The following is a 13,971-nucleotide window of genomic DNA, read 5'->3' on the forward strand; positions in this document are numbered from 1 at the left end:
TAAAGACACATCAATTACCTCTAGAAGGAATATGACTCCTTCCTCTTAGTAGAAACCATTTTAGAAGGTGGTTGTGGCTGTTCTTTGAAAGAGTTGTTTTATGTCTTATGACATGTTCGGGGAAATGCCAGTTTGAACAGATGCATCCTGATGTGTAGTCTAAACATGGTGAGATTTGGACCCATTCCAACCGATTACTGGAATAATCGGTTTTGAACAGGTTACATCCTCTCAATCTAATTTTAGATTCCACCTCATAGATTTGAGGAATGGGTTTTTGGCATTGACAGTCTGCACTGCACTACTGTCCTCTATAATCAACATTCACACAGCAAAAAACCTGAGACAGTGAGTCTCAGAGCCCGGTACAGACTCGGGCTTGTGCTAAAAATAGCTGCATAGACAATGTTGCTTGGGCTCTGAAGCCCGGAGAAAGGGTTGTGATGCAGAGTTGAACACCAACTGGAGCAGGAACATCTACATGGGTATATTTAGCACCACAGTGTAGCCCCACAGATCTAAGTCTATAGACCCAGACTCCCTGCTGCAGGTTGGTTTTTTTGTGCAGAATACACATACCCAAAGAACTATGCATTCTGAACTCCAGGGACGCCCCAGAGAACAGAGTACGGGATTAACAGAATAAAGATGTTGTTAGCGCTAACAACCAATTATTTGTATTTGTTGGTGTTAATACAAACACAGGAGCTGCCCTTCTGACATGATCTAAGGGTCCAGTTCAAGTGGTCTCCAAGTTGTGGGAAGAGAGTTCCAAGACCCCTAAAGGGAGCTATCCAGAACAAAGGACAACAGGATCCTGTGTTCCTCAGCACTTTAGACTAATAATGGCCAATATTTTAGAAGTGGAATTTACTCTTCACTATTTACACTTTTTTGCATTTCGCTCAGCCTAGACAGGACAAAAAGGCTGGTCAATTTCACTTGCTTGTACAGAAGTTGGTTTCACCTCAATTTGGTTTACAGGTTATCATGAACTAGTAAAATGGGCAGTGACTGAGCTGTAGACATTATAAGGGCCCTGTTTCACTAACAACACATTGACATCTCTGTTCTCAGTCTTTCTAGACTATTTTTTAAACTTAAAATTGATCACAAATAGAAGGAGAGAGTAGACATTTCTTTTATCGGGGCAGATCTTGGAGAATAAGCTGTTTGTGAGTAACATTTTAGGAATCATTAACTCTTCAGCTGAGCCTGTATTTCAAAAGCATATTGATCTGTTCCAAAGCGGAGGATATGTACTTGTTATTTCATATTAAGTCATTTAATGTTTACCATGCATCTGTGCACACACTGACCTGATCACTGACCTACTTTGCTGCTATTATAATTCCCAAAAGGAAAAGCATGTTTTTTTTAAATGAAGGTCCCATCAATCTCTATCTGACAATGAGGCCGCAATAGGATGCAGCTTTAAGAATGGATAGATCACTGCTGAGTGTTTAAAAAAAATGTGTAAATCTAAATATACCTCATGCATAAAGAGGCTAAAGCTATGAGCACTGACAATTTTTTTTAACAGACTTAATTATTTCCTTGTGAGATTTTAAATATAGATGGGTAAGATGACTGAGGCCTGAAAACACCTGTTGTAATAAAAAGATGCCAAAGACAAAAGAAACAGAAAAGCTAAGATGTCCACAAAGGATACTGCAGGCCACAGGCCCCTGCACTGGTCCGGTACCCTCCTAGTCGCTGCCCACTCTCCGAGCAATGCCATGTGAAGTGCTTGTCCTGTCCTGTGCTTAACACCCACTCCATCTCCAGGACAAACAGAATCATCATAATCCTGCCTTGGTGAGCTGGAAATCAAGCAGAAAAAACTCCCACACATATAACACCGATGATGTCATTCATCTGCTATCCAAAAAAACCCCTGTGAACATTTATCCCTTCCCACCAAACCAGTTCTACAGCCCAATCCTGCAAGCTTTTATTCACACTTGTAATCCTAACTGATGTCCTAACAGGATTGGTCATGTGACTAACTACATACATAGGGGCCTAACCTTGCAAGCCTCATGTCTGCATGATGATAATATACTTTAATAGTTGCTTCCTTAAGCCTTGCTTACACTTGCATTTTTCAGGAAAACTCCGATCACTGCTATATCATCACTGGTAATGCTAGCATGCGCAGGATTCAAGGCTGTGATTTTTAGACCAACTGAGCAGGCTTAGATAACATAGTGGTACAAATGCCCATGCCCTACCTACACTCCCACTATTGCTATCACTGGTGGGACTATGCACATGGAAGTGCAATCACAGATTTCCTGAAGAGTTAGTGTAGACGCAGCCTTAAACTAACAAAGAGTTTTAGCACTGCACACACATTGCTCGAGTCCCCATCACAGATTATGTATCGGAGTCAATTTGTTTCAGTGCATCTTCTTGTGTGAATGGAAACCGATGAGGAATCCGCAGATGCATCCGCGCTTCAGGCAGACGTGGCTGCATGTTTTTGCCACAGCCTGCTTGCTTCTCTTTGGCTTTTTCTGTTCTGCTATTCTCAATGGCTTTAATTACAGACCAATAGATCTAATGCCATCCTGATCTATCGGCAACAGCAGCTTCCCTTGTGTTTGGGTTGACTTGGTCAGCCTTAGGTGAGCTTTGAGAGCACGCTTATATTATTTTCGCTGGCCTCCCTGTGTACATGCTCATGTTTTCAACCGTCCACAAAACATGGCTTTGGGGAGTCGTATCGTTCTGTGTACAAGGTGACCAGCCCAGCAAAGTTGCCCCTCTATGCTCAGTGATTCAATGCTAGTCATGTAGGGACCGGTCCAGGACTTGGATTTTGGTATCCTGTCCGACCACTAGAGGTTACAGAGGAGAAGCAGACAGTGCGCGTGAAAACTGCATGCACATATGGCACACAGGAAAGTTATTTCAAATAGGATGCTGAAAAAAGTGCCATATAAAGATCACAGCTGGGTAATATAAAAACAAAAAACAGATTTCTACTTGTACCTAAATAAAACCATCAAGGACTTTTAACCTAAGAAATGGAGCCCTACCTTTCACTAATGATTCTTCAAATTAGTGACCTCTGGGCTGAACTGATTTAAATAAACCAAGGGGTTTGAAAAAAAACTTACAAAATTATTCCAGCTCTATCCCAAAAGTGAGAACTATATTCTACAATACACAAACCAACTGGTTTACTACAGTTCTGGGACCTTGAGACATACGCCATGCAGAGCAGGCTGCTTGTATTAGTTTATGTGAAAGTTGACACTATAAAGACATCAAATATCTTTGCAGCGTTATTCTAACTGGTATATTTCTTTAAAAACCAAAATTACTCAGACCACAATCCTAAAATAAAGACTGGCAGATTTTTGTTGTTGCATACACTACACAAATATATACATGGTGTCTGTTGAATCCTATGAAGGAATTATTTCTAGTCAAGGGTGTAAAATCTGTGTAAATATCTGTCACTAGACACCCACTTCTCCGGACCAGGTTCCTCATAGCCTGGTAACACAATTTACATGGGGCTGTAACAGTGGCCTCCAAACTTCTATAGTAAATAGGCCAGTTTACTAGACTAACACTTAAGCTATACCAAGTACACATCCCATCCAGCTGTATATGCTCCAACCTGCAATAAAGCTTGGACTGCTCCTATCCCTACAGACCTCCAAACCCCAGTCTTGTAACCATGAAAGTGAGATTGAGAGAATGCAAGACCTACTGTATTTTTTTTTTTAAACCAATATGTCCTGTGCTTAATTGGTCTGAAGTGTCAGCCTTCATCTATTGAGCTCACTGAGATGCAGAGAGTGGTCCCCCTCCGGTAAGCCTGCTGCTAAGGGTTGGGGAAATACAAGAATTTCCTATGCATCAGTTACACTGATCATTCTGCAGAATTCTCAGGAAATGGCAGTACTGGAACACTAATTTGGCAATAGCAAGAAATCTGTGTACACATTAGTGTATGTGAACATATACATACTTTACAAGCATTGAGAAAGGAGGAAGGATAAAAGGACAAGAAAGATTTCAGCTCACTCTTCACCTCCCCCACCAATTAATTTCATTTAGGTTCTGATCCTGTAGTCTCCAATGCATGCATGCAAGCTTACTTGTCCCACTGCAGGTCAATGAGACTTTTTAATCTGAATCAACTAATTCATGTGAGTAAGTAGATCAGGGCCTTACCAGCAAATTAGTCAGAAGGTATGAGACAGTAAAGACTTTTTATAAATAAAAACAATCCATAATCTTATTTTAAGATACGCATATACATTTTACTTTGATTCTATTTTTCTATAGTTGACATGAACACAAACCTACTTACGTTTTCTCACGATGTTATAACACACCTGAGAGCTTAAGTGAAAGCGATGTGAAGTAAAACTTTTAAAAGCAAAAGCGTGTTTCATCTTCATTGGTGAAGATCCAGATTCTTTTTAAGCTTTCAGGGGGTATGTAACAAAGTGACCCCTCTCCCTAAAGCACCATCTCTTGAAGGAATGATTGTCTTATTTTGAACCTTTCTAAGCATAGAACTTTGAAATAATTCACATTCAACTTTTGAACACTAATCAGTGTTAGAGGTTTCTGTGTGGAAATACTATACTTATGTCATGCAGTATGGTGTTATCTACGTATTTGACAGGAAGACAGGTACAAGAAAACATCACTACACAATAGTGATCAGTTGAGACAGAATTTATGATGCGTACTGGTATAAAACACCTTTGTGATCTAACAAAAAAGGATAAGGACAGCTTCATCTTTTAGGAGAGCCCATTGGTGAACATTAGAATGCTATTAGGTGGAAGGTATGGATTAGTATTTCTTGATCTTGGGGTAAGATATCTATATTTTGAAATGTAATGAGAGTCTCATCTCTTCAAAGAGATGTGGGCATTTAAGATAAAAGGGAACAGGGTTTTTAGATCACTTCATTAGATATGCCAGACTGCCAAAGATTCCAACAGAAAGACTGATTTTAGAGAATTTATCCAGAAAAACCCCCAGCATATTTCTGATATTTTAAACAAGCCATTGTTTTTTCACTCTTCTAATCTCAGAATAAACACAGTGTAATATCGATCCAATGACAAACCAAAGTTTTATATTAGTAAAGCAATAATTACAGGAAATAACATGTTCTCCCCTTCTGCCACAAAAGAGAATATTTTTTGTTTTTTAAAATTAATTGATGACATTAACAAATGTAAAATATAAGTCTGTTAACAAAGACTGACTGCATTTCTTACCCTGGTAACTTTTTACTGGTGTCATCTTGTTGTAATCTTCTGATAAAATAAACTCCTGTAAAAATAAAAATAATGTTTAGAAATGTGACAAATATTTGAGAATACATCTGTGCTCTATTTGAATTTACATAAAATGCTTCCATATTCAAATTCAATGCTGGCTAGAATTTTGCTTTCCAATACAAATAAATAGTTTCCTTTTAAATAAATAAATAGAGTAGTAAATTCCACTATTTCCAGTTTACTTTGTCTTTGCAATCTGCCCGATAAGTGATTTCAAAATAGTGACTTTGAACGGAACGAAGGTAGTAAAAGTAGCAACCAAAAAATTTAAAAGCAAGCTGGCCCAAGTTAATGATTTAGCTATTGCCAACCACATGCCACAGAACCGGAGACCTGGGATCAAGTGCTTCCCAAGTACTTTAGTTTCTCAAGCCAGCTGGGGCTGCAATTTAATCTGGGTGTTTGTGTACTACTGCCCTCTTCCGGTGAGAGTAGGTGAGAGCTGCCTAAGTACCTGTAATTCAATTTAGAGATGCAATAGCTCTCTTAGGCCACCAAGTTCAAACCCTTACCAGTGCTGGATTATTCCTCATTTTGTTCCAGCTAGTTTTAAATCTCAACAGAGCTGTCTGTTGGGAAGTTTTCACAGATATTAAGGCCATATTTCCTTTTGCTTAATTTCATCCCACTGCTGATTCTGTAGCCTCTTGTTCCATCCTAAAAAAACAATACTTCTTCATTGGTGTTTATGTGAGGCTGGTGATTACTCTGTGTTATGAGTGGGATGCCATGGATTATTACAAGGTCTCTCTCAATGGGCAAGGAAGAGTAGTTTGGATGGTTACTCTAGCACTTGTTTTGCCAGGTACAGAATTGTTCATATCAGAGGAGGCTGTCAGCCTCCCAACTGCTGCTCAGGTTTGTGTTGATTTCGAAAAGCAGCAGCAGTGACATTAAACAGCTCAAGAACTGTTTATGAAAATATCAGCGTACAAGAAAACTTGTGGAACAGTCTCCAGCCTTTGGAACACAGGGCGGCAAACCCCACACAAGTTAGCAGGCACAGGACGCACAAGTGTCCTTTGTCTGCTTGGCTTTTGAGATAGAACAGATCAAAACACGGGAAACTCACTGGCCTCAATGAAAAGAAGCAGACAAAAGCCTTGTGATATTGGATTGCAATGGCCTAATAGCCAGATGTCAGAGTTTGTGCTTTGTGATAGGATCATACGAACTCGTTCTCAGAATGATGGCGGGTCTTCAGCAGAAAACACTGAGTATTTACAGAACAAATGAGAGAAAGTGAGAGGGCACAGACACAGAGAGAGACTTATAATGGACTAGGCACAAATAAGTAAAGATAACACATTCAGTATAGCATAACTTTGGGCCTGAAGATTATGGCGTCCTTTCACGGGGAAACATGGGGCATGGAATGGGTGTAGGCTTAGTCAATACACATAATAAGTGAGAGAAAGCTAAAAGTGAACAAGACAGCGAATGTTGAGAGATTTCACGAGAGGAAGAGAGCAACAGTGGCAGTAGGGGAAAAAAATCATCCTTATTGTGACTTCTGTGAAAGGGAATCGATCACAGAGATTGAAATATGGGAAGGTAGCCCAGAATAAGGGGAAAAAATGAGACTAAGTAAAAATATTTAAAATGAATGAAGTTTTAAAAGTCACGTAGAATATTAGGGTATCCAATTTACAAGAACTGCCAAAATTCTGAGTGGCAGACTAGTACTACAATCTATTTGTAAAGCAAAGTATCTTGTATACAAAATAGTAAAAGTCGTTATTTGTCTAGAGACTTGGTAGTTATTTATAAAAGACAATGGTTCCTTACAATTTCCAAGTTAGGGGAATAATTAGAGTAATCTCAGATCTCACTGTGAAATAACTGTAGGTCTATATTAACTCTTTAAAATGATGTCCACTTTAATCCAAAATCAGCCTACAGTAAAATGGCACTCAGACACCCATCTGAACATTTCACAATAGAAACAGAACAATCTTCTTCTAAAAGAACGCATTATACCCAAGCCCTGGATATGATCCACTAAAACTGAGGTCAGACTAATGCATATTATAGTCTGTCAGTCAAAGGTTACAAACATTGGACTGAGAAATCAAACATGACTGGGTTATGTTACCAGTTTATGCAACAACAGAGCTCAAAAGTAAGTCACTGATGTTCACAGGTCTCCTTGGCAAGTTAATTATAATTGTATAATTGTGTTCTCTTGAACTGCCCTACATCACTCTACTGGTTCCCTTATTCTAATCATTTCACATTAGCTATCCCCTGGCACCAACAGACTACAATAGAGAGCACAGGTCTAAGAGTGGTAACAAATCAATTAAGTACACTGAATTTCTAATCCACGGTCACCCTGACACCTTCACCCTCAAATGAGCAAGAAACTCCTCCCACCATTGATGTTAGGTTTTTATTAATTATTGCCTTAAAGATCCTAACAATCTAACCACAGCATCAAGTGCTTTACAATAATGTTCATTTAGACCAATGTTCCTTGGTGTGAAGTGTTGCTTAACTTTCCTGACGTTACCTGAAAAAAATAAATCAGCTTTACTTGCCACAATGTGTACCAGTTAAACATACCTACCTTATTAACCTTTAAATTGAAAGCCGCATATGACACTGCTGTGGTGCATAAACAAGGGTTTAGCACTAGTAGCTACATTAGTGTGGCAACAATGTACAGTCACATTCCCAACAGTAACTATCAGCAACATCTGAACTCCAGGCTCATCACTGTTTTCACCCACCTCAAATTAACCTGAGACACTTTTCCAGAACGAAGTAGGGTGATGTGTGTACACGTACACGCACACGCGCACCCATGTAACTAGTTCCAATTTTGCCTTTGGTAATTAGGTAACATGATCACGTTAATCATATTCTTCAGTGAAAGACTTTTCAAATGCTTTTGTAATTAAGTCTTATGGCATTATGGTACAGGGAATATTATGATCACTGTATAACAAAGGCAGAAGTGGAATAAGGATTACTAATGTTCTGATTACCTAGTTCTGCTTCAATACACGGTGGATATATACTCGCTAGTAACACAAACTATCTACATAGTTGCTAGTAACACAAACTATCTACATCTGCATCCGACGAAGTGGATTTCTGCCCATGAAAGCTTATGCCCAAATAAATGTGTTAGTCTTTAAAGTGCCACAGGACTCTCGCTGTTTTATCTACATAGCACAACCTTTAACCCCTTTTCCTTTCTTAAAACCAGGAGGTGCAATGTATAAATAAGAATGTTCCATTAACCAGAACACACTCCATATTTTTTATCTTCTCATGTTTCGTCCATCTTTTCTTCCTTTCCATACAAAACCCATAGCTACATCTCATTCCTGCTTTGTATATTCTCCTCTTTGTAAATTCATGCACGTTTCTCCAACATATTAATTTTCTCCTTCCCTTCCCCCTTTTGAATATTATTTTCTTTTATTGCATTCTCATTCCCCCATTTTTGTCAAAAATGATTTATCCACTGGTGCAACCAATTCAGGTATTTTACTATGGGGTGCCCTGCTCAAGAAGTGCATGTCTGCTGCACCTATATGTTTTGTTTAGTCTCCACTTCAAGAACACTGGATTTAATTTCTAAAAAACTCTACAGAGGTAAGCTTTTGTTTTTCTAACAATTTTTTTTGGTACTATTTTCATGGAATATGATTCTATTACCTAAGCAACTGAGTTCCAGTTCTTGTTAGGCAACTTTTTGGCTTGTTCCATCATAAAAGGTAGAGGTCATCCATAAAGTTCAGAACACAACACAAATTGTAGGGATTATTTGGATTGGACCTAACACTACTTTAATTGGAGGAGGATACATCTGACAAAGATGGACCCCAAGATATTTGGCAGTTAGTTCTCTGTGGCTAACAACGAGTTGTAAATAAAAATAAAAAAGCTTTAAAAAAAAAAAAAAAGTTCTTCCACATCCACTTGTATAGGAAGTGCTGGGACGTCCAAGAGGAATCCGAGGTAGACTTACAATTCTGAATGCCCACATTGGTTAAACATACTGCCTATCAGGATGGAATTTGCTATTGGAAACAAATTTTTGGTTGGCAAGATAATGTGGGCTCTTCAGAAGTCTGTTATTCTTCTTACCTACACTATTTGCTATGATGAGCCCTTCTCCAGCATAAGTCTGATTTGTTTCTCGATAAACTTATTTAGTCAATCACAGAATGATAAAAATGTAGGGTCAGAAGGGACCTCAAGAAGTCATCCAGTCCAGCCCCTTGCGCTGAGAAAGTAATCCTAGACCATCCCAGACAGGTGTTTGCCCAACCTGTTCTTAAAAGCTTCCAGTGATGGGGAGTCCACAACATCCCTTGGACGTCTATTCCAGTGCTGGATCTATTATGAAAGACTTCATGAACCGGGAAGGAGAATCTTGAATAGGCAAGAATGATTTTGTCTTATTTGGTGCAGTATGGGCACAAAGATTGCCACATATAGACCTTTAAATAAGAGTTGAGATAGAGACCAATAATTGTTCCTCAAAGATTGTAATAACTGAAGTAACACCTTTTGTGAATTTCATGTTTCTCATCTGGAAATCTTTACTTTGGCCATGCAGGCATCCTAATTATATTCTTTTCACAATGGATGAGCAGACTGAGAATCTACTAACCTTACATAGTATTTATGTTAGCTACCAACATGGTGCTCAGCGTTGTGTAAGAGGCAGAAAAACAATGGCCCTTGCCCCTAGGATCTTACAATCCTAGTTGACAGACTACACAGTTTTCACACTGAGAGATCCAGAGGGAGGTTCCATCTTAGACTCTTGTTTAAAAGAGTAGCTGACAGCATTCTGATCGGAGTGGGTTAGGAGTACATCCCCCAGAGCTAAACAGATTGGCATCAGGATTCGCAAAGGATGAAGGCTCTTAAAAAGATAAACAAAATCTTACTGTTGACTATGCAATTAGTTATCCCCCAAGGGGCATTGTGAAAGATGATCAAAGTGGGTTTTTTTAACTGGGAAATATTACCCAGGATTAAGGATATTAAGGATTAAAATATTTCAAAAATGCAGAAAAAGTTGGGGCAGCTGCATAGAGTTTGGATCTGAAGTAGGATTTTCATTTTGGGTTTAAACAATTTCCTTAAATATATTGTTTTGCAGAGTGGAATTCACAGGGCATATACCAGCAGGAAAATAAAGTTTGAGATGTCAAGTCTTAAAGTAACTCATTCTGTACAGGATACAAATCAGATCAACATGATGGCAGGAAGATAAATTGTCATTTAATCTTGTTGCCTCTGGAGGAAAGAGATATTCTAACTGCCACAATCTGGGTGAGCAAGCTATTATCAGTTATTCAGTAACAGATATTGGAAGTGCTGCACATGACTAAGTCTCTAAATATCTAGCAGGAGCAAATGATACAAGATGTTAAGATCAATTCTTCCTGAAGGTAAGGAGCCATTGTTCTGAATGGGGTGTTTTATGAGCTCTTTTTCTTGAGGCCCAACTGAGGGCTTGCCACCCACACAAACATGAGTTTGCATCAAACTGGAGTGTAAAATCTATCACCCTCTAGCCTGCCACTGATTGCTCATGAAGACAAGTCTGAGATCTTTGCTTGCAGTAAGAACAATAGGAGAATAGTGATAGTGTATAAATGTCCTTACCAGTAAGGGAGGCAGACCTTTTGAGATACCACATTTTTATAAAAAGGGAGGTTTCTCCTTCACAGCCACTGCAGTGGGAGACTTGCATCTCCGTTAAAGCTTAATTATACTTCATGTTGGAACAGAAAGTTTGATTTTGGAGGAAAGAGTCCTTGGCTTCTAAGGCACCTGAAATAGCCCTGAAAATTTGAAGTGAGCAATGGAGTGACAGGTACTCTTCAATGACAGCTTTCTGAACTTCAGGCCAGGATTTGAGGAAGGGATTGCAGAAGTGGAGCACATGGGGGGAAAAAAACAAAAACAAAAACAACCAAAAAAAAATCATGATGGTTTTAAGTTCAACCATTCTTAAGAAAGTATGCAATCTTGCAGTGCTGATTAAAATCAATCATCGTGAAACATAGTCTGTTATGTTCTGCTTATACATTTAACTGCTAAGATGACAAGTTATAAAGATTGAAAATAACCACTTGTGTTACTTCTAGGAGCAAAATGAGGGAAGTTTATCATCCACTTGACTTTACTCCATGATGAATGAATGAAGAGTTCTAATTAACTTTTAGCTAGAGGTTAAATTAAATGGAAACATAACAGTAATTCATCTCAGCCACCAGTCCTTCAGTTCTTTTTCACCAGCTCTGGTGGAACATCTGTCCCTCTACTGATTTTGACAGTAATAAAGCCTCTCTACAACATCCTCCTCCTTACAATGCACTACTCCATTCACCAAAAACGCCAGGCACATCACCGGAATGAGTCACATTTTAAAAGTGCAGGTAGCAAGAGTAGTTTAACTCATTCCCTTCATTTTTGAATGTAGCATTTCTTCCCTGCCCTGTGCCAATGCATTTGAAAGACTCAGGAATTTGAGTCAAAGTTTGGTTGTCTTGGAACAGAATTTCTAGGAAATATTCCATGTCATCAAGTATTTCAGAAAATAACTGCAGCTTTCTCAACCATTTGCAGTCAGATATTCCTCTGAGTGCCTGACTGAATCAGCGGTGGATATAGCCAAACATCTCTGTACTACGTGATCTTTGCTGTTGCTGCTGGTATCACATGCTGATACTTTCAGAATCCATTTCAGATCATTTAAAGGGCCAAAACAAGGGGAAAATAGCTGATAGGACAGAATCTGATGTAGCCACTACCAACAAACCCCAGCAACATACAATCTGAGAGATGGTAACCAGCATTTTTTCCCTCAATGTACTTTCTTTAGAATAAATAAAATATGCCCTTAAAGAGGATCCAAGTGCCCTGTCAATTATTTAAAATTGCAAACCCAAAACACAGTTCAGTCAGCTCACTCCTTCAGATAAGCCCAAATACCAATCCTCCACATGCTGGCCAGTATCTCATTCCCCTACTTTTCCTCAAAGGCCAGGTGAAACAAGTGGGTCTTGCAGTGTGCCCTGAAAGACGACAAATACAGACTCTCTCAGATTGGAGGGAAGGCATTCCTGAAGTCCAAGGCCCTTATAAAGAATGCCCTGCCAACCCCTCCTTCAGTATAATATCATTGAGGATTTAGCATCAGTACTTCTGCTGACTCCAGGCGTAGCAGAACGTAATGGGGAGACTCAATCTCAAGGCAGACTGTTTCCAGGTCATTTCAGGCTTTAGAGATCAAAGCCAGCACCTTAAAACCTATCAGAGAGCTCACTGGTAGCCAGTACAGGTCCCAGAGCACAGGGCCATTGGCTCTCTATAGGACACCATGCTTACCAAGTGGGTGGGTTAACTTTGGCACCTGTTCCAGCTTCCAAAACAATTTTAAGATATGGTCCCATGTAAAACACATAGCAAAGGTCTAATTACAAAGCATCAAAGCTACAGGTAACTATACCAAGAGTCTCATTTGAAAGAATGACAAAATACCTCTGACTACCGCTGTCACTTGAGCCCCTAAATACAGCCCTTAGTCTAACTCAGCCCCCAATTGACAGTTTCCATAACAGTTACAATCCAATGGTGAGTGTCCCCTCTGATCCACGTGGCAGATCTTTGCTTCTATATTCTGCTCTCTTTACATGCCTGAGGATCTCTCAGAAGTTACCAAAAGGAGAATGGACCCAATTCACACTGCTGTTAGTCAGGAGGGACTCCACTTAAGGAAGTTATCCCTCACAAAGCAGAATTACATCAGTGTAATGTTGTGTTAACAAGAGCGTAGCCAGGACCAGTCTTTGTACAGGGCTCTGGGACAGTGCTATATATTATGTATAAAGAGCTGACTGTATGAATTGAGATGCATCATATGGATCTGAGAAAGTAACTTTACCCTCATTTGCAGTGTTCAGAGACCAGCTTAGTACAAGTGATAAATAATTTGGTCAAAGTTGGCGAATTAAAAACTTGTTATTGGACACGTAAACCCATACACTTTGTGTAGTTGTCTAATTCCTCTAAACCCAGCTCAAGTTTACATACCAGTTAGTCTGAAATTTTACTGTTTTAAGCACTAGAGCTGTCACTTTCATCAATAGCTAGGAGCAGTGTTGGTCTCTGTCACATAGCCAATACTAATTAAAATTCCTCCGCACAATAATATATACATACTTCTCAAAAGGGAAGTATTTCAATGGGAAATCTTATTTATAAGTACTTACTGAGATTGTACCATTGTCTAGACCTACGGACAGCCTTCTTGTTTCCGGGTTAAAAGACATGCATGAACATGGAGCTGAAAAAAATGAACATGTTGATGAAGTTAACAAAACCATGATTCTCATAAATCTTGAAGTTCTGAAGTGCTTATTTAGCTAACACACTTACGATGGTAGTCTTCATTTTATCCCTTAAGATAGAAAAGCATAAACATACTCTTTCAGTAATACTATTCAGTCAACCCTGTTACATCAGAAAATAAATTAGTAGCTATACAACTACTCCTGACTTCAAGATCCCACTTTTTTCTCAATGAAATTATTTAAACAGAAAATGTTACACAAGAGCTGTTGTGGCGTCACAGACTCCTCAAAAAATATTAAAGATTTCAGTTTAAAAG

At 39.0% G+C, this 13,971-nt stretch overlaps 1 protein-coding gene across 3 annotated transcripts in view; it reads right to left on the reverse strand.

The window, feature by feature from the left end:
- The window catches only part of WDFY2 (WD repeat and FYVE domain containing 2), a 99,168-nt gene that overhangs the window by 21,595 nt on the left and 63,602 nt on the right, over positions 1-13,971 (reverse strand). For all 3 annotated transcript variants that reach the window (XM_067563065.1, XM_067563068.1, XM_067563066.1), the window contains 3 exons: positions 13,574-13,647; positions 5,262-5,316; positions 1,673-1,823 (listed from right to left, as the gene is read on the reverse strand). In XM_067563065.1, coding sequence (XP_067419166.1) covers positions 1,673-1,823; positions 5,262-5,316; positions 13,574-13,647 — 280 coding nt within the window. The remainder of the gene's footprint in view (positions 1-1,672; positions 1,824-5,261; positions 5,317-13,573; positions 13,648-13,971) is intronic.

This window comes from Emydura macquarii, unplaced genomic scaffold (assembly GCF_026122565.2).
Source record: "Emydura macquarii macquarii isolate MOO-44397 ecotype Brisbane River unplaced genomic scaffold, CSIRO-AGI_Emac_v2 contig_2473, whole genome shotgun sequence".
NCBI classification, from domain to species: Eukaryota; Metazoa; Chordata; order Testudines; family Chelidae; genus Emydura; species Emydura macquarii.